This window comes from Gobius niger (assembly GCF_951799975.1).
Source record: "Gobius niger genome assembly, chromosome: 15".
Classification (NCBI taxonomy): domain Eukaryota; kingdom Metazoa; phylum Chordata; class Actinopteri; order Gobiiformes; family Gobiidae; genus Gobius; species Gobius niger.
Genome location: NC_136866.1, coordinates 10,304,823 through 10,332,638, shown reverse-complemented (window position 1 = coordinate 10,332,638; position 27,816 = coordinate 10,304,823). Strand labels below are relative to the sequence as shown.

Here is a 27,816-nt window from a genome sequence, read left to right as displayed (position 1 = left end):
TTTGCCAAACATGGCTCGAAGTTCACGTCATGGAAAATAATTACATGTTAATCTACAATTACTACAGCTGCAGTTTTATGGAGAAAACCATTAACATTGTCTAATGAAAAGTACACATACACATACATCCCTTCCTCTGCCAGTAATTATCCATTGTATTTGTAAATCCCAAAAACAGATTAGTTTTTAAATCAGCTTTAGTGGGACAACGAGGCAGTGACAGCTACAATCCCATCAGTTTTCCTCATTCCCTCCTCATTCTGTTGTTTCCTGCAGCCCCCTCTGTCCTTTTGTTTTTTGTTTTCTCCACTATCTTTTGCTCCCAAACAGTGTGTCAGTTCATGGTCTTGTATGAACACCGACTTGTTTGGACAGAACAGTGATGTCTTTCTTGGCTGCAGGGGTTGTTTCTTAGATGCTCTGTCTTCACCTTCCTCCCCGCTGCTCTGTTTTCAACCTCGGCAGGATATTTACTTTGGGGCAGTGTATTCCTGTAATGCTGGGGTCACTGCAGTGTGCACACCCTCATATTGCGCTCTCCTGGGTGTCCATGACTTTCTGCTCTTTGCCTCAATTTGTTGCTCTTTAGGCAAACTAAAGGAGGAGTCCGTCCCCTCCTCCGCTCTTCTCTCCTCCTCTCCCAGCCCCGCGATTCCTATGTCCAGCCTTATTTGAGCACCGCTTACGCGCTTTTGAACCTCAGCGCATCTGTGTAAGCTCTGACAGCTGAATTCCACCGGGAGAGAGCGAGCCGGCGAAGAAAATAAGTGCTAGAAGGAGTGGGAGGAGGGAGGGAGGGTGGAGAGAACGTAGCGGAGCAGGAGTAGGTGGAGAGAGCGCGGAGCAACGGGTCCAACAAGACGGCGAAGGGGAGGGGGAGTGCTGTTTATCGGTGCTACGTCAGGAAGAGAGCTTGTTCATATTTCATGGGGAAGATTTTCACCCGCGTTCGGCAGGAGAATGTGAGCGGGAGAGCGTGATCCACAGCTCCTTCCTGTCACCGAAAGAGGAACAGAAATGCTATTGTACAAGACTAGCTGTGAGTATGTTAGCTGTGAGAGAGAGAGAGAGAGAGAGAGAGCGGGTGGGTGGGAGGAGGGTGGGAATCGGAGTTTGTGCCGGCGACATGCAGATCTTGTACATCGTTTCATCTTGACAACTGTGTGTGTTTGTTTTGTTTTTTTGCACTGTTTAGGAAATACTGGAGGGCTTGCAGAGTGCCGAGCCCATGGCAGAGAAGTTAAAAAGCCAACTCAACGACCTGGTACGGTACTCCAGAGACATAAGCTCCCAGTCGGACCGGGTGACTGCGCTCATCAAACAGCACAACAGGTGAGAGCTGTGCTTTGCTCGTGTGCATGCTGTCATTGCTTTGATTTGTGCCCATGTCAATACCATGTAGGCAGTGTATTCTTTTATTTGGAGAGTAATGTAACATGATCTCTCAAGGACAGAATATGACGTTATACCTTTCATAAAATGTTTGCACTCCAGGCACTTTTGACAGGTTGTTGCCTAGAGTCTGTTATAAACAAGAGGGGAGCTCCAATTACAATATGTGATCATGTACAAATGTTTGCAGCACATTCATGAACATGCATATATTCTTGCTCAACTCAATGTATTTCCTTTAATATTGAGTATTTTAATAATGTCACTGCGCACTAATAAAACAGCACATCAGCATCTTACTGGCTATACTGTCACTTTCATTACTGCAGTTTCTTGAATTGTACACCACATAATTGGATCTTGCAGAGCGCTCATCCCCATTCGTTTATAAACACAGCAAGTAATTACCCAAATCACAACAGGGGAAGGGAAGCACTCTCTCTGAATAGGGGCAGGGCCGGTTGATTTACTGGCTGCTTGTGTCCGCCTCACGTTCAAAGGCGTGTGACTTCCCAGACAAAGGTTAAAGGTGACAGCGCTGCGCAGCACAGACACCAGTTGCTAAGGAGAGTCCGACCATCATGCGTCACTGTTGCCTTCGAACGATCCGACAGTGTGATTTCACTGCAGTGGCTCTTGGGGAGAAATCTGGGGAAATTAAAGCAATTAGAATACTTTTTAATCATGCTTTTGTGCTGCATACTTTGGTCTTCTTACAACACACTAATTGCCTTCTTCTGGGCCTGCATTCATTTAGTGGTTGTTTGTTTACAGAGAAAGCAAAGGAACTGCACACACATCTCAAAGCGCTCATTCACAATAGTATGTCAATGCTTAATAGTGATTATCTATTTGTTTCTCATGATTTGCATGATTACAATTCCTTAAGCAACTTATTCATGTTTCTCAAAATACATCGGAACAGTTGGTATTTTGTATTTTGTTTTGTACGTTTTATAAGTTAAAATGATTTGTGTATGGAAGAAATTTGCCTCAATGTCTGAGCATGCACAATGTCAGGACTTCTCTTGCATGGAGGTCAGTGAAGCTGTTTTACTAAAGCTGAAAACAAATAGCAAGAAAAAATGTATAGTTTAGGCAATTTGAGGCCTGAAATTTGAGGCCACCACCTTATGATGCCATTAAGCAAAGAGTCTTGAGGTGAGAACAGCCTGAATATGTTGGATCACTTGACATACATTAAATAAATTCAACTCAACTTACAACTGATATGTTTTGCAGAGTAGTTTAGATCAGTGGTTCCCAACCTGGTCAGAGGGTCAGGTTATGAGACATACATAGTAAAAATCATCACATATGACTAAGAAAGGACTATATCTGCAGAAAACACTTCAAATAATCTGCACACTCGCCATTTTTTTTTGTTTTTATGCATTTTTTGTGGGCAGCACAGGGGTGTCCTCGGAAAAAGCTTGGGAACTATTGGTGAAGGGTCATTTATCAAGACAGGTGCAAAATAACGGGTGCAAGCTGATATGTAAATGAGAGTGTGAGTAAAAAGATGCATAAATGAGCAGTTGAGACACTTTAGCACATTCTACTCGCTTTGCAAATGAGCAAACGCTTTGTAAATGGCCCCCTTAGTTTCTTGTTCTACCATTTAGACACAAAGACTGCAAAAGATGATGACCATTCTTCAGGTAGAAATGTATTGATACCCAGCTACTAGTACTGTATCTTGGTATCGAATATTATGACAACTCCCTCGGACCGTATCTACTCGTTTCCTCTTCACCATCCCTACATTAAGCTCTCTGTTCCAAAGACAGAGAAGAACCAGGAAAGAAATGGGTTTGTATCTCCCCCTCTCACATCTTTAACACATGCCAGATTTTCACTGTCACAGCAGAAAAAAAGTGCTTCTCCTATTCCCAGAGCTCTTCTCGGCGTGTTACCCTTTCATGCCCTCATCGCTTCATTAAAACTCAGGGGTATATGTGTGGAGATGTGTGTGTTTGGGTAATGGCTGGTGGAGGACGCTGTTGTTTTTATTCATACTCCCCTTTGGACAGTAAACTCCTGCTAAAATCAGCTGCGCTCCTGCTGTTCACGCTGTCATTCTTTCCATCACAGCACTGCTCCTCCGTCACCCCGAGTTCAACCTTCAGTGGTGACATCTGACCTTAAACCCAGTAAAGCTTAGTTACTGTTTCTGCTTTTTTTTGTTCTGGTATTTCATTGTATATTTCTCAGGCTGCAAAATAGGTCAGTGGGTCAGTCTTACAGGTCAGTTCATCTTGGAATGATAAAGTAGTTGAATGGGGGCTTCAATCAAGTAATTAGACAATCCCTTGTTATAAGTCTTTGGTTGTACAATAAATTATGTGCAGGCGTGTTCCACAGTAACAATGGTTTTGCAGAAGAGTCGGTGTGAACTGTTGCCGTCTCCTGAATGAGAGGGAAGACAACAATAAACTAGTCCAGATTACTACTTTTAATTTCCATTTTCTTTTTCTGCAGAATGGTGAATAATATCAGAATATCCCAATTGGGCAGAGAAAATATATTAACTGTCCTGCCTTTTAAAACAATCTGGTTGCCAAGTCTCACTTGTAAGTCTACTCATGCCAGTCTAGAACTAAATAAATGATTTACTGCTGCAACCACAGAAGTGAAATGATGAAATGTATGAAAACTTGTGCTTAAACCGGTTCATTGCTGACACAGGTGTCTCTGACCAGAACCTCTGTTTGACTAACAGCACGACTTAAGGCACTGTTTGGACAGTTGTTCGCACATATTGCAGTTTCATCACGCTTGTGCACGAAGAAATCACATTGATTACGCAAAGCTATCAATTTTGTTTGTTAAATTTATGATTAAAAGTGGATTTTGCATTTTGTCCCTGTGTCTGCGTAGGTTTCTTTCGGGTACTCTGGTTTACCCTACCTCTGTAAACATGTACAATAGGTGAAACCTTCAACCAGGTAGTGATACTGACCATTAGCTTAGCTTGCCCCAGTGGTAGCCTATTGAAGGATGGGTCAAATGCAGAAGACAAATTTCCCTGCGAGGACAATGACGTTTACCTTTACCTTAAAATGACATAAGGATGAGGAAACATTGTTTAACTTCATTATTAATGCCTCTTGGAAATGAAGGAGCTTTAAATACAAATGCTGAAAAATGACACCTCCTATTGAGTGCAGACCTCTAGTAGTACAGTCTATGTCTCACTGTTTTCCTCACAGCCTCAGCCTGTCATGTCGTTTCATGTCCATCCTGCTGCCCTCGTGAACTCTCGCCTCAGTCATATGCTGCCTCTCAACCCCCATCACACGCTGTACCCCACTCCACACCCTCCCCCACTCTCTCTGTTTGCCCCGACACTGATTCCTTCCACTTCACCCACTTTGCCATTGCTCCACCTGCCCAGTTCCCATCCCCGCCTCCTCTGTCATTTGCGTACAGTTTGTTCAGTATTTTACCTCTTTTCGGATGAGCACATGGGAGATGTACAGCATTGTACGATTTGACCACATTTTCATGCCACCCTGTCAGTCCTAATGGGTGTTTTTGTTCCTCTCCGTCAGCTTGAGTCTGCGTGCATCCAGGGAGTGTCAAAACAAGGAGCGCTTGTTGGAGCAGAGGTTCAGGGCAGCACTCCGAGACTTTCAGCAATGGCTGGTCAACGCCAAAATCAGCACCGCCAAATGCTTTGATGTGCCCCAAAGTGTCGCCGAGGCCTCCACCGCACTACAGAGGATACAAGTAAGCATTTGTTTACAGTTCATGGTCACAGCGGTGGACAAAGCAATTAGGCAGTTAAGGGGTAGTTATGGAGGCTATTATTGTTACTTCAATATTGACTTAATCAAGATTGCGTGGGATTGTTGCTTCTCAGTATTAGTTAGGTTGTTTTGTGACAAAGGTTCATATGACCTGGAATGTTCCATAGCGTGGCTTTAAACTCCTCCAAAAAATCCCAAAAACATAAGTTTCCTTTTACAAATTGGTCCCACTTGAGCAGATTGCCAGCAAAGGGAAAATGGCTTCAAGTAAAATGTCTTAATAGATGTAAAATCAATCTGCTTAGCAAATGTAGCTCAAGGGGATGTCTGTATTGACATGCCCACTGTTGAGTGTCCTCCGGTGGGCATGTTAGAGTGGTGGGTCTGCCCCAGGCTGCGTAAGCTGATGAAGGGCATTTGGCCAAACGGATAAGAGAAAGCTCCGCAGCAGGGTTTCTCTGCATAAGAGCAGTGTGTGTCTCTGTCTAAGAAGTGTTTTTGGAGAGAAGCTGGCAGGTGTAACTGTCTGGCAGCCTCTTTAGTGCACCCCAGGGCCCTGGCTAAGAGTCAGGTGGACGTCCGTTAAGGTGGACGTCCACAGCGCATGACAGTTAATTACTGTCTTTAACACCTGACCATATCACATACAGTATTTTACAAGCACTAAATGACATAATATTTCGAGCAGAGATTGAATAGTAAACAATTGTTCCATCCCATATCAGTAGCCTTAGCTCAGCAAATAATGTGGCGTCTGTAAGGCTGGACATGAAACTAAATAAAAAATATCACTTTTCACTTTTAAAAGACATGAATTTCATGATTTTCTTGTATTGTGAAGCCACCAGTGCAATGTTTCAGAATGTCACGGTTGTCACCAATGAAAGTCAGTCACTGTGTCAAAGAGGAACACCACTTTTCCAGTTTGTCTAAAACATGTCAAAAAATGATTTCACATTACAGAAGTTTTTTGTCACACCATTGTCCCATGAAGTTCTGGGACAAGAAACAGTGGCGTAAATTGTACGGCAGTGAAGTGAAGAGTGCTTCAGAAATACGGAGGCGGGCATGTTTTATTTATTATTGACTTGGTGAGGAATGTGGAACAATGTTTCCACATGGCTGACCTCCAGGAGGGCCGGAGTAGTGGGAGGGGCCGGGGGTAACCAATGTGCCACGCTTAATTGGGGGTATTCAGTTACACGAGCAGCGGGAGTGTGAAAAAGAGTCAATGAAGGAGAACACGCAGAGAGCATAAAGAGACAAAAGAATGATGAGGAAAGTCGCGGACGCACATTGGTTTGTTTGGCTGTTGCTTCTCCCTGAGCCGGTGTGTGTGCAGAGTATGCGGCGTGTCTAAGTGATGTTGCTGACTGCACAGATGGTGGAGTGGTCCCTGCTGCGTTACTGTCATCGGCTCGGCTCTGAGAGGGGGAGCGGGAGGGAGGGATGGGGTAGTGGGCGTGGGCCGAGTGTGCCTATATGCGTCTGTGGGTGGCTAGAAACAAGTAATGTAAAAACCAACATGTTCCAGGCAAACTGACTGTTCTTATTTGCTGTTGAGGTCGATCCAGCCCATATGGAGTCTGCCGTATTTATGACTGTAATAGCTTACAATAGTTTACCCTGAGATTTGTCAGGCAATAAACTGTATTAATAATATGAGCAAGAGGCCCATTATACACAATCTGATTTAAAGACTTGTTTAAATAAGATTTGGTGTGGTAGCGCGATAATGGATAGCAAAAAGAAAAGAAACGCACATCCAAACTTTTGTCCAGTGCCTTTATATTTCGAGGTGGGATTTTCACCCATATGTCTGGAGGCTCTACAGTATCTAGATCTCAAAGTATGGATATCAGTGATCGACTGTTCGTTTTAACACCAGTTTTGCGTTACACAGTATTGCTAAAATGATGCAGCATCGTCAGTTATCTTTTCATGTCGAGTCTATTTTTTCGCTCTTGTCACTGTCCTATTGTGAGCGTTAGTGCTAAGCTGTGACGATCCCTTTGTCCCGGTTTCCCCACAGGAGTTCCTGAGTGACAGAGAGCATGGTCAGGCCAGGCTGAGCTCTGTGGGGGCCAGTGGGGAGCTGCTCATGGCGGTGGTGTCCAAAGACAGAGTGGAGGGGATCAAGGCCAAGGTGGAGAGCACGCGGGACGACTGGAAGAGCCTGATGAATAACTTACAAATGAGGGAAGAGGCTCTCAAGGTTGGTTCACTGCTTCATTATTTAGCACTCAGTCACATTATGTTATATCTACTCATGAAGCTATTTACAGTATGATATATAACAACACTCTTTTGATCCTGTAAGCAAATTAGATTTTTAAGTTAACATGCATTATAATGATATGGTATTGGCTCCTAGAACCTGCAGACTCAGATGTCAGAGTTCGAGGCGAGTGCGGAGCCGCTGCAGGTCTGGCTGAGCAACACAGAGGCCAAAGTTCAAGAGAGCAGCACCCGCCTTCATGACCTGTCTGCAAAGAGAGAGGAGCTCTCCAAACTGCAGGTAATGTGGCCACACACAATGTCCTTTTTTCTCCCTTTTCTAAACTATTGCATTGACTTATCTTGTGTTAACACCATATACAGTTGTATGCTTCCTATGGCATTATTATGAGGATTTCCATTGTATTTCACTATCTATATACAGTAAACAAAGAAAAGGGACAATCCTGTGCTTATGTGTGGATATAGAATTTACCTCGTAAGGTTCAACATTGTGATGATTTCACATACAAAAGCTTGTGGCTGTATTCCACTTCACAATGTTTATACAGTGGGAGGAAAAAGTGAGTACACCCATTTGAATATCTTACATTTCTGCCTGAATTGCTCAAAAATGTGGTCTGATCCTCATCAAAATGTTAAGAATGAGTAAGCAGTGTCAACTTAAACTAATATCACCCACACAATTACATATTATAATATTTTTATTGGCCATAACATGTAAACAGGACAGTGAGGATTAAGTGAGTACACCCCCTGGTTGAGGACGATAACATGTAATTGTTTGGATGGTATTAGTTTAAGAAGACACTGAATAAAGATCAGACCACATTTTATGACCCATTTAGGCAGAAATGTAAGAAATTCCAAAGGGTGTACTCACTTTTTCCTCCCACTGTAGTTTGGTGGTATATCAGAAGTAAAGGCGAACTGCCCGTGTCACTGACTCCTGTGGGGTTGTATCTGGGGAAGCCTGTATTCCTCTAAACATGCTCCATAACGCAAATAGATGTTATCAGTTAGGACATTTTATCCTTATTCAGTGTCCATGTGTGTCTTCCACCAATAAATCCTTTTCCTAAATGAAAACTACATCTTCCCTGACTCGCTAAGTAGGAGCTGTATCTGAGGCTCTTCATCAGATGTCCCTCCCTCAAGTACAATCTCACATCACTGGATGAAAGAGGAGGACCGAATTACATTTGTTGAGCACCACTGGATCAAAATGGAGCAACGTCTTGGCACAATAGTCAGAGGGAAAAGTCCAGAAATCTAATTAATTCTCTGTCTGTCAGACTGACGCGCTGCGTGGCTAAAAGGCCCTTTTCAGGATGTGATAACAGCTCGTGTCTGACGGAGACAAAAAGAGGAGAGGCGACGGGTGTTAAAAAGATAAAACTGACAAAAGAGGAAATATATCAAGCCCATCTCAAGGCTCGGTGCTTATCATTGTTGCTATTTTTGTATTTACCCTGTCACCCGCTGTAGCACTTCTCCTTATTGTCTTTCGTCTGGGCTCCAAGCAATTACACATGTCTACCCCATCACCTGGAATAAAATACAGTACAATAAGGCTGCTGAACCTGTGTCAGCAAAATCATTATCCAAAGCCTTTTACTGTAATTTTCCCTGTTGTTTTGGGGCTAACTGAAGTAGTTGTGTTAGCGTTGCAATTATGGCAATCACAACAGCATTTTGTGCAGCATTCAATCTCAAGGTTTAGTCCGTCTGCTGCCTTGCACTTTCACATTAATTTGAAGATAAATACCAGCCCTATTTTGTTATTTATTTTGCTGATTCCACGTAATATATTTTCATTAAGTGTCACAAACTTTCACCCTAGTTCCTGATAGATTCTTTCGCCATGTACAGTAAATGATACTGTACATTTGACTCCTGAATATGGCTGGGTACCGTGACACTTTTTTTTCCGATACCAGCACCTAAACAATGCTTGGTTTTCGATACCGATATTGAACAATACTTTTTTCCAATACCTGCACTCAAATATTTGTCATTTGTAATCTTCTTCTTCTTCAATGTCAATAAATGTGTGAAAATGGGGAATAATTTGGGGGAAATTGGGAGAAATTTTGGCATAAATATGGAAAATGTATGTAAAATAGAGAAAACATTAATTATAGAAAAGTGGGAGGAAAAATTTGGAAAAAAATATTTTTGAAAATAACCAAGTCACTTCCTTTAATGCCGTCCCTGGACCAACAGTATCAAAACTTGGATCTAAAGATATAACATTTCCTTTCGGTACCTCCTTTCAATACTTTTTTCGATACCAGTAGTACCTAAACTGTTTTTCAATACCATACTGGTGTTGTTTAACGGTTCTCCTGAATTTGTATAAAACTCAGTGAAAGGTAGTGACAGTTCTTGTATTATTTTGGCAAACGATCACACCAGTGAAAAACACATCTATATCTGAACAAAATCAGAATGACCACAATTCAAACCTGTCTCAAACCAATATTGATATTATACTGTCTTCTTATTGCACTTGCTCCTACATGTAAATCGCTGCCCCCCATCTGTCCTCTCCCCACTCTCTCGACCTTCATGATATTATTTTGTCTTCCATATTCCCCCTGACACTATTGTTTCTGGTGCCTGCCCATAACTACCCTCTGTGTTGTGGTCCATTTCCTCCCATTTTAATCTCCCCTCTCTGTCTTGAATCCCATTCTCGTTATTTCTTTCATTCTCATCTCTCTGTGCTTCCCGCTGGCCCAGTGCGTGCTGGAGGAGATGTCCGGTCGTGAGGCGGAGCTGGCCCGGCTGAGGGAAAGTGCTCATCGTCTCTGGGAGGGACAGGCCGCGGGCAAAGGCTTTGTCCACCGTGTGTCCCAGCTGTCTGCCCAATATCTTGCACTCAGTAACCTGGCCAAGGTATTACTTTCATTCTGTAGCATGTAGCTGTAGTTCTGTCCTACTGATGTTGACGTCAAAACCATACAAGTAAATCGTCATCTAGTAGTTGATATGAGAGTAAATGAGGTGAAACTGTCTGCCCCTTTTGTCAATTTTTGACAAAGACATTTTTGTGCTTCTCTCAAAGCGTCAAGCACAAATAATGATAAAAAGTGTGTACAATATACAATAGAGCTACAGTATGCATGCCTATCTAAACTATAATATAAATAAATTCAAAGCTCATGATCAGCTGAGAGCCCTAGTCAAAGCCCATAGTTGCAAGAATGAAGTTTACAGCACGTATTTCATTGTGTCTGTACCCTGTTCTGTGTGTTGTATGTTTGTGTAAGCTCTTTTCCATCATAGAAAAGATTTTGAAGTGATGAAGTTTCGCCTCTCATTCGAGAAACTCCCTCACAGTCATCTTTTGTTAAAGTAGAACTAAGTAACTCGTGCCCCTAGAGACCATAAGCGGCACTGCAGGTGTCGTAGCATGTTTTACACATTAATTGTCTGTGAGAGTAAGTGCTACGCTGACAGAAAAGACAAAAGGGAGAGAGCAATTTTGTACATCCGATTACACAATGGAGACAATTTTTTTCACACAAACTTGGCTGTGAATACTGTGTAAGTGGCGCTAACCCGCAGTTAGCTTTGCCCATTAGCCTGTTAGCTTCTTCTTTGTGATTCTATTAGTGTGTATTGGGGCCTCCGACCCAGTGCAGGGAAAGTTGCAAGTGTGGTTTTCTGGCCAGAGACACCAGGGGGAAGTGAAAGACCCCCCAATCCTACCATTAACACTTGTATTACCCCCAGTGGATCTACGAAAAGGATTTATTACGGTAAACAAATGACTTAGTACTGCTTTAATGTTAACGTTGGATAATGCAGATGTTGTTGTGGTTTCACTCTGGGTTCTTATCACCATCCAAAGACTATGTTGATATGGCAAGCTCCCTTTATATCAACATCAGAGTGAATGGTGGCTTCTCAAATTATATTTTACGTCAGCAGTGGGATGTCTTCGGGTGATGTACGCCTAAGGCCCATAGTTGCTAGGAAAAACTCCAGCATAGTAAGTGGATGGAAGAATAATGATCAAAGGCAACGTGCTAAATAGATGTCTACCATGACAGATTATTTTCTTAGAGGGAGCCGTGTAGCCTTTAGTGCGGGCATGTTGTTTCTTGTTTAACAATATTCAAAACATATTAGTCATGCCACATTGCCGCGAGGTTATAGAATACAAGTGTCAACATCTGCAGTCAGTTTCTTGCTGCACTACGCTCCACTGCAAAAGGTCTTCAATTTGAAAAAAAAAAAAAATAGTCCAGGTTTTACCTTTACCACAAGAAGCACTTTCGAATTGCTGGAGCCGTGTCAGAGCTGGAAAATCTGACCTTTCTGAAGTTCTCATTAGATTGGCCACACATGTAGTGATTAATTTAATACAACACGCAGCAACCAGAAACACTGACCACACAAACACTTTTCCTTCGACTGTGGGACAATGGGAGTAGCCTCAACAATGATTAATGGAGTTTATTTACTCCGCCATTCGCTGCTAGAAGGCTATTTTTAAGGTTTCTTTCTCTGCCAAAGAAACAGAAGAAAAATCGGTTAAAATCACCGCTTGCAGACAGTTATTTTTAGTCGGCTTTCCTCCAGCAGGCACTTCCTCTGATGTTGAAGATATTTGATCGCTGACTCTAAACAATGTAAGGTATTTGTTCCGGCATCTAGAGACAGGAAAATCCCCAGAGATGTCCTGGAGAAAAAAACACAAGTGGTTCAAATATGAAAACGGAGACAGTAAAATCGTTTTATCTATCTCTATATCAACCGTGTGATTTGTAGGTCACTTGAGCAATATTCTGTATTTCCAGTGTTTGTGGTGCTGCTGTGGTAATTTGCAATACAAATCCTTTTTACAATGGCTGACAGAAATACCATAACATTGTAAATAGTAGCCGTCGCGCCACTATGTCCTCCTGCTTTCTCTTCAAAAGCAGGAGCATCAGGGACAACAGCAAATCATATCTCCCATGATGCATAATTTGTCTCAATATATACTGTACCAATCACACCCATCATAATTTGTGATAGAATAGTGGGACTGTATGTTTTTGTAAAGAATTTGAAAAATGTGCAGTTTGGCTGGCCAAGCTAATTCATTACTATAGAAAACTAACAATTAAGTAAGTGATGTGTCTCTCTCTTCTTCTAACACTTTTCCGTACACACATAGTCAGTGTGTTACTGTATGAGCTAGGACTTGGATTGCTTTTGGAACATGAACGGCTTTTGTCTCTGCGCCAAAGGTAGAGACGCCAAAAGGGAAGTATCTACTAAAGTTATATTTGTAAAATAGCTTCATTACCCGTTTAAGAGATCTCAAGGGAGCATAATGTAGCAGGTGCACTTATTGAATATGGATGTTGATTGTCCAGATTAATGCGTATTCAAGTTGCAAAGGTGTCACCAAAATAGCGAAAAGATCTTTATTCTGTGTTACTATGGCTGTGTATTTAGTGTGTCTTTCTTCTGTTCCTAAAGGACAAAGCCTCCAGAATTGAGCGGATCGTCGGGGAGCATCGCCTTTTCTCTCAGGGCCTGAAGGAGCTCCAGGACTGGGTGTGTGAGGCTCAGAGCGTCCTGAGCTCCTGCCTCTCCCCCACCTCCGACAAGAGCGTTCTGGAGGACCGCATGCTGCAATTGGAAGTATGTACCGATCATGCAAACATCATTCATGGATCTATTTAAATTTTTCATCTTTCATAGCTTTCAAACGTTTATGAGCTACAAAGAGGGTAAAATCCTGACTCAGATCGTTCAAAACCAAGGTCTTCCACTAGACTTTAAATAAAGGTATTCGAGTTGTCTTCTGTGCTCAGTGGTGAGTACAGAAGACGACTCGAATACCTTTATTGAAGATGGACAACCCCTGTACGACTGTAACACAGTCTGAGATCCACTCATCGAGACACATAACAGCATGCATTGTTTTTCCTTTGTATTTGCTCTCTTTGTTTGCTGAGTGGAGATTCCTCACTGATGATTTTTCGTCTTTGTCTGCAGGCGCTGCTGGCTGCTCGTCAAGAGAGGGAGATTCAACTAAAAATGCTCCTAACGAGGGGCGAGGCTGTCCAGCGAAATACTTCGGCTGAGGGAGTGCCAGTCATTCGAAAACAAATTCAGGACCTTAAAGACTCCTGGGACTCCCTGCTCTCTGCCTCCATCCAGTGTAAAAGGTTGGATGTCAATTAATTGATAAAACGGATCTAGGAAGTGTCCTCTTCCAGTTCATAGATTTATGTTGGTTGAAAGGTTACAGAGACAATTGGCTTTGATAGTTTTCCTGTGTTTCTTTTGAACCACCAGTCAGCTAGAGGGCGCTCTGTCGCAGTGGACCAGTTATCAGGAAGATGTTGGTCAGTTTGTGTTGTGGATGGACCGAGTGGAGGAGACGCTCAGCTGCTCAGACAGACAGTATTCAGAGATGAGAGACAAGACCGCCAATCTGGGCAAGACCAAGGTACTAATGTCAATACTCTGTAAGTCTCATGTTGGAACAATCAAAGCACATTGACGGTGCCAAAACCAGACTATTGTATCTTTAAAGTGGATTTATTATACATAAATGTAACTCATTAACCTGCTTGTAGGCACTTCATAGCTCAAATAATGGTTATGTATGTAAGTCACTTGAAGAGTATGGACAGGTATCTTAGCATCTCATTTGGTGTGAGTGCCCTCCATTGGCAGCTTGGAGAATTACCCATGATAAAAACAAAATTCAAGCCGACATTTTTTTACCAACTGCATGCTAACAAATTGGAGGATGACATAGCACCAGTCGCCTTTGAACTGCATTGTCTCAACAACTTTCAATCTTCCAGCTTCTCTATGAAGAAGTGTTGAGTCACAGCAGTCCTCTTGAAACCATCGCCACAAAGGGATCCAATATGGCCGAACACTACAACACTCAGGAGGAGGTTCACCAGCTACAGTCGCGATACAACAGCCTCAAGGAAAAAGCTAAAGTATGTATCCACAACAGACTCCATGGTTTTATCTGTTGAATAATGAATTGATTCTGAATAAATTATTGAAGTGACATAAATGTAACAGGGTAGTGAGTATAATTGTTTGGTTTTACAGAATGCAGTCAGCAAGGCCAAAGGGCTGGTGCTAGTGCATCAGGAGTATCAGAGAGCCTTACACGTGTTTGAGGACTGGCTGGAGCAGGAACAGGCCACTTTGGTGACTCTGTCCCACCCAGAGGGAAGTGTGGATACTCTGGAGTGCACCTTACAGCAGCTACAGGTAATGATGATATACTGGATTTATGTGTTCAATCTGTAAATAATCACGCAATTATTTATCTTGAACTACTTTATTATAGATTATACTGAAAGAGCTATTTCACTCATGTCAGTTATGTGAAAAAATTTAAAATCAGCTTTTCCCAAAATTTCTTCTTAAAATTGCCTCTTGACTGGTGAAAAACTACAATTAATCCTTACCGACGGCATTATACCATCAAACTAAGTTATAATTAGAAAAATGATTAGCTTTTATAATTCAAGTTACCTCTTATCTTAAATTGCACTCTTTAAGGCGTATCGTTTGCTGGGGTGATCTCACACGCACACGCACACAAGAGTCTAATACTTTATGGCATCAGTCCATTTTAATTTGACCTTTGGCTCAAACATCAGTGAAGTCCAAATATTAAAAGACGCTTTAATGCTTTCTTTGTTGTCTTGTTTCCTCCATAGACCCTGCAGGAGTGTTGTTCAAAGGGCCAGTCTTTGCTCTCCTCTGTGCTGACCAGCAGAGAGCGGGTTATTCCGTGGGGCGTCCCACAGATTGAAGATCGAGCGCTGGACACGGCTCAGAGGGAGTGGGGGGTGTACCAGGGCCGATTGGAGGAAACCCAGACCCAACTCAGCGCCACCCTGGCCAGAGTGAGGCAAATGGGACAGAAGTTCTTGAGTCTGGCTCATTGGTTGGAGGAGATGGAGAAGACGTCAAACATAAGAAGTCATCGTAGGTCAGACAGAGCAACCAAGGAGGCTCAGCTCAAGAAAATGCAGGTAAAGAGGAGATACTGTATATGTGACTAAAAAGCCAAGTGTGACTATTCCCTCCATAATGTCCAAGTCTCTTCCTTCAGAATTTCTCGTGCTGTCACTAAAACAATTAACAAAGTGATGCATCTGCTTATAATTTTTAATTTAAGTCTCATTATTCATTGTCGGTTTTACTGACTCGTGAATAATAATGATTATGAGATAATAAGCTATTTGCATGCAATTTCTCCAGTGCTTATACAGAAAAAAATTTCTGCTTGCCAATTTTTATACTTTGTAATTACCCCCAAATACTTTTCATTAAATACAATGTTAAGCTCTTCACTTACCCCAGAGTTTGGGATGTTATAAATTGAACGTTACAATATAAATCTGCCATTTTAGCAATGCAAGCAAACATTGTTCTTAGACTAACATTAGCTAAACATAAATACTAGAGAAAACTACTATGTTAGCTGCTTGGCCACTTCTGGTGAATACTTCTTACACAGTATAGTATCCAAACACTTTTATGTGAACTGTAACTCTAGTATTTTAAAGCAGTTTTCTTTTTACGGAATTCTGAACACTGTCAAATGTTGAGAAAATACTCTTAAATCAAAAGGTTGTGAACTTGCCACAGTCTGACAGAATGCATCCCATATTTCTGTATTTATACATGTTGTAGAGGCCCAGTGTGTGTTCAGAGTGGAGCAGCGGGGGACTGGGTTTGTTCCTATGGGCCTCCTCCCTTTAGAGCCTCTTCCTGTCAGTGTCACAGTGTCAGACAGTCTGCATTATTCTCCGGGAGATTTATAGACAACACACACACTGTACTCTGTGTCCCATTGTTTTTCAAGATCTGTTTTTCTTTTTCCTGTTGTTGTTTTTTTTTTTCATATTTGTTTACGTGTCTAACCTTATGACTCCTAAAAGTCAACTGACAATTACCTCATGAATAATGTGGCCTCATTATGCTAATATATACATGTCTGTGTCCCTTGTGAGCAGGGATGTCTAGAGGCAGCGCTAACTCGACAGGAGGAAGTGGACGGCCTCTCTCCGCTGGCCCAGCAGGTTTTAGAGGAGACCTACATCAGCAGTCGAGTCAGTGTTACCGCCACTCAGCTAACGGCCCGCTACCACTCCCTGCTGCTCAGCATACAGGTCAGACACTGTTTAAAGAAAGAGATCCTGCACAGAGCCCATGCCCTGTTAAACTGACTTTTTTGAGCTTTTATGATAGTGTTCCCTCATCAAACACACGTAGGTTTCAGTATTTGTCAATCAAGTGTGGATAAATACTCCTGTATCATTCAGAGTCAGTTTTTAACTTCTTGCACCTCTAAATGACAGTTCGCTGGTGGATACTGCAGAAGAAGGCGCATTTTGTCAGTGCTCTGTGTGATTTTAATTGATATGAACGAACCATGCATTTCTCTGATTGGTTAGTCTGCCTTTCATTCCTGTTCATCTGAATCTGAGGAGATGAGATCCCACAAGTCTTGTATGGAATAGAAAAAAAGGCAGTGGTCTGGCTTTGACCATATGCTACAACAATTCTCATTACCTGGATTGTTGTTGACTCACATTAAAATGTGTCAAAACTACAGTCATATTTGCAAAGTCGAATAGTCTACAGTCAATTCAGTCAGTAATTTTATGTGTTGGATTTAAAACATGTAAATAGCTCCATAGATGGTTTATTACACCAGTGCATAGCTGTTGAGTGCACTCCTGCTGTTTGCCCAGCGGTCTCCTCTCATGGTTAAGTTTCTCACCACGGGCTCACCTCCACTGTGAGTTTGGGCTTGTTTGTGTAACACCCCATTGAAGTAGCTCTGGGATTTTGGCCTGTGTTGTTCACTGCATTGAGGTCCACGCGCAGTATTCGTCTGCTCCTCTGGGGGGGACTAAAGGGAAATCAATGGGGCTCCTGTGGACTGAGGCTAAGGCTATAATTAAACGCTACAGAAGGCAATCTCACACCCAGCACCGTGAGTGGAAAAGCTTTACCATCGCTACATTGATTTTTACACCTACAGTAACCACTCCCCACTTTCTCACACCCCATTCTCATCGAGCGCAACGGTGATGCTCAAAGTTTTCACTTCATGTACTGCGTCAAAAAGCTTTAATCAACTAAAATCTGTCTAAATCTTGGTGAAAACGATTCTAAACTACGACTACTAGGATTAAACATGGACTAAACCAGCTCTACGAATGCATTATATTATGATATACAAAAGACTCCCATCTATCCAACCAAATAGATGTAATTATGCTGTGTGAAGAGGTGGCCATATGGGCATGAGGTGGGGAGCTGCTTCCTCTAGTCTCCAAAAGGTGTGCACTCAGCATTTACAGCTAATTGGAGCCTCTCGCCACAGGATTTGCAACTACACCGAGTAATGTGTCAAAATCTACATGAAAACCCACTTCATCCGCATACTGTTATTGACTCCAAAAGCTCAGTCAAGTGGATAAAGCGTCAAAAACATGAAAAAGGAAAAAAATAGAATCCTCTCTTGTCCTTGTAGCCGTAGCGATTGACATTCAGCAGATGAAAGGGGCAGGAGAAACCGGATATTTTCTGCTGTGATGGGTGATCAGAGAGCTTTTTGGTCCTTTGTGGCCACTGTATGTGCTAAAAGGATGAGATAGAGTTATTTCCTGTATATTCCCTTGACTGAAGCTCTATGACGGACGACCAAATATGTGAATTCAAATCTGCTATTAATTATGATGAATAGGCTTTTTTGTGAGTGTATCGCAGTATTTCTTTCATGGAACAGCACCAATTGTTTTTAATGAGGCAAAGCCAGAGGTATGCGTCGCAAACTCAAATAAACAGCGCCTCTTGCATTTACAGAGCAAGTAGAAATTAAAACACTTAATCACTGCTCGGAAAGCTTGAAGTAAATAGAAAAGTTGCTGCTAGCTGTGTTGATATTTTAAACCCTCTGTCTTGTTGTTTCAGGAATCAATTAAATATCTCCAGGAAGAGCTGAGGAGCATCGATGAAGCTGAAACTCTTTGTATCTCATTTTCCGACTGGCTTGACTCAACTCAGAAAACCTTCACTGCGTTAACGGACACTTCTGAACCTTTGGACCGCATCACAATGGAGAAAAAGATGAAGAAATTGGAGGTATCATTTTTTTTTTTTGTACTTGGGTCCATGCTGTTAGTTTGGTAATTAACCTCCAAGGGTCAGTGGGAATATAGCTGCAGGTGTGGAAGGATCTCTGTGGTACGGCCATATAAAATGGTTGACATAAATCAGTGCAGGCATCTGGTATTACCCAGGTGAAATCGTGTTAGTCAGTCATGTAAGCCTGATTTAAGTTTCAAGCGCTAAACACGTGCACCTCTCATCTTAACACTCACGCCAGCGAAAAACTCCTCTTCCAATCTAGTTTCTGCCAGAAATAACCGCTTGTACCATCGCACTTTTGGCAGGTGTTGTGTGCTTGGCTGGTTTTATCATGCATTTCTGTAGCGTCTGCAAAATGTGCTTTTAATTTTGGAGAGCAGACAACATGGTCACTGCAGTCATTTTTCTCAAGTTGTTCAGTGGGTTTCGCTACACGCTTTTCCTATTCCTTACTAAGGCATTTGAACAGAAACAGAAAGCAGGAACAGATTGACTGGTTGGCACTACTTCTTAAATGCCCTTAATAAAAATATATCTCATTGAGGACTTAATGAAGAATCTGCAAAACCGGTGGCTGTTCTTTTAGAAAGCAGGCAATATGGTCACTGCGGTCCTCGTCTCCGTACGTGTGCATCGAAGGGAAACTTGCGCAGTCTGCATTGGGGAGGAAAATCACTGCTATCGTCTGCCTGGCATAGTTCATATCGAGTGTGTGTGCGTATCGATCGGCCCCTTTATGAAGACAAAGCGGGTGCGGTTTGCGAGAATGCGTGGTAGCGGGGAGGGACCGCCCACAGTGAAGCAGAGGATGAAGAAGCGGCAGCGTCAGGAGCCTGCTGGCACAGACACTGTAATTGATATGGTGCCCTTACCGCTTCACTTCACACAGGCGTACACGCTCAAGACCTCTATAAGCACTGATTTTATATCGCACGTTCGAGCTAACAAGCATCTTTCATGTCTATAGCTCCTCTGTGTGCTCATTTGTGCTCTTTTGTTCTGGAGAATGAGTGTTTGGCTTTCTTTCATCTTTAATAATTGAAGCAAATGAGCTATAATTAGAGCTAAAACAGGAACTATGCCTCATCCAGTCTACAGCACAAAGACAGAAAGGAAATTCTTTTTGCATGTGTATTGTGTCTTTTCTGAATGGGAGAATTAACATTTTAGAATGACGGTGGCACAGGTTGCTCAGAGCATTCGTCCACACCACAAGTCTAGAGCTCAGAGGTTCAAATCCCCCCTCTTACAAACTCACGTTGTGTCATTGGGCAAGACACTTCACTCACCTGCCTGTGTGAAAGTATCGTGTGCGTGAGTGATCGGCGGTTGATCTCACAGTTTGAGAACCACTGGCGCAGCTCATCTTTGCTCATTTCATTACTGTTTGTCTTCCCCGTTCTCCTCACAGTCATCTACAGACGTTCACACTTTAGCGGCGCATCATCTGGTGCGAGCTTTGTGCTAATCCTTGTCTGGGATCGATGCACAGTGTCTGCAGAGGGACCCGAGACGCGCTGTCACCACATGTGTTCTTCCCTCTCAAATGAAACGCGAGCGCGCCATCACTTACCCACTCTCCTGTAGTGAGACCTCCGGGGCCGCTCAGTCTGCCTGGGTGATTATGCATTGACAGAAAGAAGAGGAGAGAAAGAGCTTCGTCAGGGACCATCAGCTTCCTATTAATGTTTGTACAGCACACACGCTAAAAAAGTTGCAGTGCTTTGTAAAATTTTAATTATTGCAAAAATCCAAATGAGTTGCAAATGATGATGGAACGTAGATGAAATATCCAGTAAGTAAACAATTGACAAGTCAAACAGGTCAGGCTGTTCTGAAACATGTACTCTCGTCATACATTCTCGACTTCAATTAGCCCCCTACTCCTCCCTTTCCCTATTTTCTAATATCGCTGACATTCATTAATTTTCAAGGGCATTTTCACAAGTCCCTGCAGCTTTTTGATACATATAATCATTCTTTGTTTCCTGTAAGGTAAGAGAGTTACACAGCTGCTGTTAATTTCTGTAGATTCTACATTATATCATATATCATTACCTGTTCACAGTATTTAACCCCAAAGGCCTAAATGTTCCTGTATACCTTAAGAAACAATGTGACTTATGTGTTTGATATTTATCATACTCTGAGCCACTGGCGGTGACAAAGAGAAACTTGCCTTTGGGTGACCACAGAAATATCTTCCCACAGAAACTAAATAAAAGTGTTTATGCAACCAGCTTTTAGGCCTTTTTAGTTCTGGTTTACTCCTGGTTTGGGCTATCAGCAATTGAGTTTGATCAGAGTCGGCATCTGCATTTCCAAAGTGGAACATGGGCAAGCAAAGTGGAGTAAACCAATCAACGAAGGGTGGGTGTGTTGTTCTTACGGTGTTATTTGCAATTCTTTGTTAATATTCAAACAGGGTTATGAATCACAAAACTCACCTACTGTCAATGTGTTTTTGGTCATTTACTGCTGATTGGAAAAAGCTCTCGGCACCCTAGTGCACCATCGGTGGATTGTTATTGTGGGTACTTACGCATCTCAAGAGTGATGCTGCTCGTGAACAATTTGCGACGGCAAATAAACAAATCTTGCCCAGACTGATTTCCTTGTGTATAAAAAATACCGAGGGGTATCGTTCTGGACTTGCCAGTAAAGCCATGACCCCCATTCTCATCTTTGTATGTTAGGGCTGGGTTTGGACCAGCTTCAGTTCTGGTCTAAACTGGAGTCAGACCCATTTTTAATTATTTTTTGGTTGCAGCTCTTTTTTGAATTTACAGTCTCTTTGGATCCAAAAGGTTGCAAACCCCTGACATAGTGATTTGTTAGTGTGTATTGTAGTGCTGGAAATGATGAAACACAGTGTTGCCACATGACATGGCATATTAATGCAAGAAATAAATGATTGCTTCTGTAGGAGCCCTATAGCATTTCCCAGACTGCTATCTCAGCTACAATATAATTAACACTATGGACCAAAACACTGTACTTTATATCAATATCCAATTTCATACAGTGAGATCTTGCAAAGCTGAACTGTGTGAATAAGTTCAAGCCAAGCATTGCATGTTATTGATGTAATATGGCCAAGAACACTGTTTTCATTTTGAATTAACTTTTACAATGTACTGGAAGTAATGGCTATAGATTAACCAACTCAACAAGCTTTAACAGAACTGTTGTATGTTGTGTCAACCCGCAATGTTTCCCAGATCAATAGTGATATATGTGCCAGGTTTCAACACAAAGTGGGAATAATGAACCATGGGGCAGAAGGGAGAGAAATTTAACCCCTAAATTGCGTGATATTGGGATATATTGAGTGTTGCTAAATAAGGTCACAACACAAGGGCGCTTGTTTTCTTATTAGACCAATGAAAGCATGTCTATAGCTTCACACCCAACGTGATCGTGCGCAGATGAAAACAGGCCTTGTTATATTAGATTATCAACACCACTATTTGCCGCTGAGCAGTTGGTGCGATGTAACACTCCCATCTCGCAATAATAGACAGATGATGAAAGCTAGATGGCATCCCATTGTGTGACGCTCTCTGTGTCTTTGCGGTATGTTGTGGTTGCCCTGGAAACCCCTGTAGCTACCGCTGCCTGTTAAGGGCCTTTATAATTGGGTCCTCCTTTCATATTATCCACCATGGTTTTCTGCGCACCGTGACCTCCCTGGTCTTCTCTGCGCGTCTCCTCCCGCTGGGTGGAGCCTACCTGATGGGTTCAAAGCCTTCAGACACAATGCCCAGGCAGACGCGGGGTGAACAGGGCAGCACTGCAGGTGAGGATAGGAATTACCCATACAATGCTCCTAAAAGCCAAGGAAAGCATGATATTATCCACTTGATGGACTGGCATAAAGGACACAATGGGCTGCATTGCTCAATCTGGCACTAAAATATTTTGGTAATTATGCACTCTAATGGAAAAAATAAACACTCTTCATGACAAGAACACAGAAATAAAGGAGATTGCTTAGGGTTTGCTTTCTATGAATTGCCAGCTACATGGACAATATGCTATTTTAACACTGTGGACATATTCTTTCTGTTTTATTATTATCTCCTAGAATCTCCAATCTGAGCTTCAGCGTGGCCACAGTTACCTAAAGTCCCTGAGAGAGCGAGCGGAGCAGGCAGCAGGCTTCTTGGACGAGGCGGGTGCTGAACATTTAGGTGGGGAGGTGGAGGCCCGACTGTCCCAGCTGGAGGAGCTCTCCAGCGCTCTGCGACAGGAGCACAGTTTTCTGGAGCGGGCCTTGCTGCTGGCCAAGGAGTTTCTGGACCGCTACAAGGCCCAGGCCCAGTGGCTGGTGGAGACGAGAGTGGTGCTCGCGACCCCAATGGAGCCCAAAGCAGAACTGTATCAGAGGAGAGTACAGCTGGCAAAGTACAAGGTAAAGAAACTGTATCACTGTTGGATTATGCTTTGTTTACAGTTCTCAATGAAAAGTGGTTAGTCCTTCCACTGTCCTGAGTGTACTAACAATAGTTCCGATTGTTGACAGAAACATTCAGCCCCGGGCATTACCACACCCAGAGAAGATCTTGCTTAGCTTCAGAGATCAGACGAGATCCCTGATCAGCATTGCATTTAGTCAAATCAAATGACATATCTTTGCTGTTTTAGTAGGCACCACACGATTGTATGCAAGCCCCATAGAGTCTGCAAATATTCCCTTTAATTAAAACCAACTTACAACCGCAGTGATCATTACTCTACACTTGACAGGATGTTGAGGCAGAATTCCTCACTGTTTGTTGCTCCGCATGGCAGGCCTTGTTGCAGATGGTCCAGTCCCATGATGGATCCGTCAGGGCAGTGGTGGAGAAAGGTGACGCTCTGCTGGCATCGGTCCATTACCCCTCCATCCGAGACAAGATGAACAGGCTACAGAAGGACTACTGCGATCTATGTAAAACTGCAATGGTAAGAATGTAGGTTTTCATCCCTTACGCGCTTTAAAAAAATGTTTGGAGTTTCACCGTGCATATGATCCCCTGCAGGTCCATGTGGAGAGTCTGGAAGTCCAAGTGAAGGAGCAGGAAGCGTATCACAATGAACTGCAGGAAGTAGAGCGCTGGCTTCTTCAAATGTCAAGCAGGATGGTGACCCCCGACCCCACTGTTGGAGGCAGCCTTGAGGCAGCGACACAGCACCTGGCCAGACACAAGGTAGCCATTAAACACTGTACTTTTTTACATCTTCACTAATGGTATAAAACCTAAAGAGAAAATGTATTCGCTCCTACTGGTTTAGAAATTGCATTATACATTTGATTTTAGCAGACTGATGCTTACCAAATTTGAAAATACTTACACAATACTTACATATTTGACAAGAAAGTGTTACATGCCCTATTGGTGTTTTATTGTAACAGCACCTGGAACAGCAGTTTTAAAATCAGGTAGTTGCGCTTTAAGTTTGAAGCTTGAATTAGCATATTAATAATCCACCTGTGAAAAGAGCATGAATGGCCCTGACCGCTTCTAGCCGAACTCATTGCCTGAAATATATCCATGGAGACCCTCTCTAAAATGATTGCATTACATCTCCAGCATATGATTACTTTGTCCTTCACAGGCCATCATGGAGGAAATAGCCGGGTTTGAGGAGCGCTTGGCGGGCCTGAAGGAGCGCGGAGACCACCTGGTACATGGCTGTAGTGAGCGCGTGCAGAACAGGCTGAGACAGCAGGTCCAGGCGCACCAACAAGGCACCAGAGACAGCTACTCTGCCATCTGTAGTACAGCACAGAGGGTGAGTGCGGAGGAGAGGAAGACATGGGAGAGTGGGAATGATGTCTTATAATATAATTAAGTAAAGTGAAAAAGGCTATTGTAGTTTTGTCCATGTCCCATTGCTATTATTAAAAATGTCCAGAAATAAATTTATGGCATATTATTATCTACTTGAAAATTGCAGACAGCACTTTTTGATTCTTAAGTGATATGTAAAATCTTCTTTTTATTGGTTGCTTCCCCATTTCCTATAAATAATTCCAGGCCACACACTTGCACGAATACTCAGCCAACATGTTAATGCTGCTAATTTTCTAACAGCCTAGACATCCACTTAATCCTAACCCATTCTGACACTTAAACCCATCTCTCTCAAGACAGCCCTTCACTGCCAGTGTAGAGGGCACAACCAATTAAGGCCGCCAAAGTGGAGCTCATCCACAGCCACCCTCTGAAGCCCCCACCAACCCAAATCACTGACTCAATCTCCCCCATATTAATCTTTGTGCATCCCCTGTCAACTCCATTTTTTCATGCCTCGGCCAAAACTGGTCACACACCACTATTCTGCGGATCTTACGGGGCCTGTAATCCAGTGCCACTCGGTCATTTTGGCAAGCTCTGTATTCTGTCATCATTGCCCATCTCCCCAAGGCACCACCTCTTCAGCCACTCGCACTCCCAATCTGGCATTGTGTGATCCAGCCACCCCTTTACCACAGCGCCGCTGGCCACACTACAGCCGCGCTTCCACTGTGGCTGCCAAACGTATCCCAGAACAACAGCGCGCTAATATCCTGCCTGGCACTTTCAACCATGCCAACCTCTCCACCCTTGCCAATGCACCGGGCACTGTGCCAACATGTGCCAACCCCTCCTTTCCACTATTTTGGGTTCTCATATTAGCACTGTCAGTCAGACCTCCCTGTTTACCTCTCTGCAGGAGGGCACAGGGCATAGTGATGCGCGGGTCAGGGTTTTTTTCAACCCGCGGGTCCCGCATTTGGAGCAGGTTCTAACCCGACCCGGCCCGCCCCGCAACGTTGTTCTATTTTTACAGCCCGCCCCGCCCCGCCCCGCACCCGCACCCGCAACCATTAAAAATTACGCGTTACAACTATGATCCGTATGAACAGCACCGGCGTGTCAGCCCCTCGCGCGCGCGCGCTCTCTCTCTCTCTCTCTCTCCCCCTCCGAAGAGCGCTGGGCAAGAGGGAGAGAGGAAGAGAGCAGAGGTCGGCCTAACGCGAAGTCACACACAGTCGCACATACGGTGGAAAACAGGAGACATGAGCTCCACAAAAGCGTTCTCTGGATCACAAGCTGCAAAACGCTGCTTGTTTTATGAAAATCCGACGTATATTTACGCCAAAAACCTGCTGTAAAGACGACGGAATAAGTTGTGAATGAATTCAATGAATGCGCGTACGGAGGCATAGAGTGCCCGCGACCGGCATTTTTTGACCCGCCCCAACCCGCCCCGCGATCGAAGGAGAATTTCACGACCCGACCCGACCCGAACCGCGGGCAGACCGCGGGGCCCGCGGTGGAACCCGCAACCCGCGCATCACTAACAGGGCATGTTCACATACAACACCTGTTTAATACTTGTTATTATTACTTATTGTAAGGAAATCACTTCCATTACATCTTCAATATTGCTTTCGATTCAGATTAATTTCCTCTATCCGACAGGTTTATCAGAGTTTGGACCACGAATTGCAGCGATATGTGAGTCTTCAGGATGCGTTGCAGCAGTGCCAGAGCTGGCTGACCTCAGTATCACATGAACTGGAGCCTCCCACGCAATCCTCCACGCTCAGCCTGGAAGAGGCGCTGCAGCAGGTCAGTGTGACAGCGCTTAACAAATCCCACTTAAACACGAAGTGTGCAGTATTTATATGCTATGCTGGTGTACGATATGTATTCTAATGGTATTTCTGTTCTGAACTTGATTGTGAAAATAGGTGAAGCAGGAGCGGACTCTTCAGGAACAGGCCAGCACTTATCTCCAGCTGCTGTGTTCGACCTGTGATCTGTCTGAGCAGAGCGTCAGGGAGACGGCTGCTGATATACAGCAGGTCAAACTGCAGGTACAATGTGTCATTCAATATGTATAAAAAGCCTATATAAACTCCACTTCATGCACAATGTTTAAACATTACAATATTTATCAGCTCCAAATTATTGTGTATCCAGATTGAGGACCGAATGATCCTGTGTGAGGAAATGGCAGACAGCTGGAGGGATATTGAAGAGCAGAAGGCAGATCTGGAAGTCCAGCTCAGAGAGACGGAGCAACAGCTCCAAACTCTCTGCAGGAGACCTGCTGAACTGGAGCAGAAGATTGCACAGAATCAGCTGGACAAGGCCCAGGTTTGATGATGGATTTGCACTTGTCAAATATGAAATGTGGCAGCTCTGATTTACCTGTCCACATCTGCTGCCCTACAGGAGTTCCTCCAACAGATTAGAGAGAGACAGTCAGATGTAAGCCATCTGAATGAGGGCGTTTTTCGGCTGACAGACAGGCAGAGCTGTCCTGCCTCTGAGGAGATAAGACGACTCAAGAAAAGCTGGATGGAGCTGGGCCAGCGGGCGGAAGAGCTGGAGGCCCAGAGAGGGGAGGACATGCAGCGCAGCGGAGAGTACCAGGAGAGTGTGGCCACAGTGGAGGAGCTTTTCCATCAAGTGTCCAGAGAGTGGGACTACCTCGCCAGGTATCTAGTCTCATTACATTGTGCTAATCATAAGAAAATATCATGTACTATATATGCTGTTTGCCTAAAAATCTAAATCTGCCAAATTGCCTGATCTCAGGGCTGACACAGAGAGCACAAGTGAACATCTGGAGGCACTCAGGAAGTTATTTAGTGATTTAGAGGAGCAGCATACAACTCTTGAAGAGCTTAGAGACCAGAGACAGGCCATACTTCCTCGACTGAGTCTTTTGGACAAGGAGCTTGTAAAACAGCAGGTGTGAAAAGTATAACATTACCAATGATAGAGTTTGCTTCAAGCTGTTCAGTTTTTATTTTCACTCTTGTTTCCATGGTCTGTTTAACCAGGTGAGCCATCTGGAGCACCGCTGGGTCCAACTGGAATCTGTCATCCAGCAGAAAATCCAGGACTCTGCCCAAACTCTGGAGGAGTTGGCCCGAGTGGAGACCCAGCTGCGGGAGGCCAGGGAGTGGGTGGAGGAGCAGAGACCAGCGCTGACCTCTGCACTAAGAAGCAGTCCTCCTCCTGATGTGGCGCAGAGCTTCCTGTTTGACCATCTGAGTGTCTGTGTGGAGCTGGAGGCCCGGCAGCAGCTGCTGACACAGGCTGTGAGCGAGGCCCGGACAGTGATGCCTCGCCTAGGTCTGAGTGAGAAGAGAAACCTCCAGGAGCTTGTTCAACAGGCGCAGACTGAGGTGGAGGCACTGGGTGCACGAGTAGCACTGAGGAGGAAGTACCTCAGCAAAGTAAGCAGCTTTGGTTAAAGTTAACTTGTAGAGGCTTTGTACAGAACTATG

The 27,816-nt window shown here is 43.6% G+C and overlaps 1 protein-coding gene across 13 annotated transcripts in view; it reads left to right on the top strand.

Annotated features, from left to right (window-relative positions):
- Positions 1 to 27,816, top strand: part of syne1a (spectrin repeat containing, nuclear envelope 1a) — a 225,183-nt gene that overhangs the window by 53,787 nt on the left and 143,580 nt on the right. For all 13 annotated transcript variants that reach the window (XM_079571922.1, XM_079571927.1, XM_079571932.1 and 10 more), the window contains 23 exons: positions 1,196 to 1,332; positions 4,947 to 5,124; positions 7,177 to 7,359; positions 7,519 to 7,662; positions 10,128 to 10,283; positions 12,864 to 13,028; positions 13,386 to 13,558; positions 13,689 to 13,842; positions 14,207 to 14,350; positions 14,469 to 14,633; positions 15,089 to 15,406; positions 16,394 to 16,549; positions 18,363 to 18,533; positions 22,627 to 22,953; positions 23,334 to 23,486; positions 23,564 to 23,731; positions 24,141 to 24,317; positions 25,994 to 26,143; positions 26,266 to 26,391; positions 26,498 to 26,674; positions 26,753 to 27,018; positions 27,119 to 27,275; positions 27,367 to 27,765. In XM_079571922.1, the coding sequence (XP_079428048.1) occupies positions 1,196 to 1,332; positions 4,947 to 5,124; positions 7,177 to 7,359; positions 7,519 to 7,662; positions 10,128 to 10,283; positions 12,864 to 13,028; positions 13,386 to 13,558; positions 13,689 to 13,842; positions 14,207 to 14,350; positions 14,469 to 14,633; positions 15,089 to 15,406; positions 16,394 to 16,549; positions 18,363 to 18,533; positions 22,627 to 22,953; positions 23,334 to 23,486; positions 23,564 to 23,731; positions 24,141 to 24,317; positions 25,994 to 26,143; positions 26,266 to 26,391; positions 26,498 to 26,674; positions 26,753 to 27,018; positions 27,119 to 27,275; positions 27,367 to 27,765 (4,344 nt within the window). The remainder of the gene's footprint in view (positions 1 to 1,195; positions 1,333 to 4,946; positions 5,125 to 7,176; positions 7,360 to 7,518; positions 7,663 to 10,127; positions 10,284 to 12,863; positions 13,029 to 13,385; positions 13,559 to 13,688; positions 13,843 to 14,206; positions 14,351 to 14,468; positions 14,634 to 15,088; positions 15,407 to 16,393; positions 16,550 to 18,362; positions 18,534 to 22,626; positions 22,954 to 23,333; positions 23,487 to 23,563; positions 23,732 to 24,140; positions 24,318 to 25,993; positions 26,144 to 26,265; positions 26,392 to 26,497; positions 26,675 to 26,752; positions 27,019 to 27,118; positions 27,276 to 27,366; positions 27,766 to 27,816) is intronic.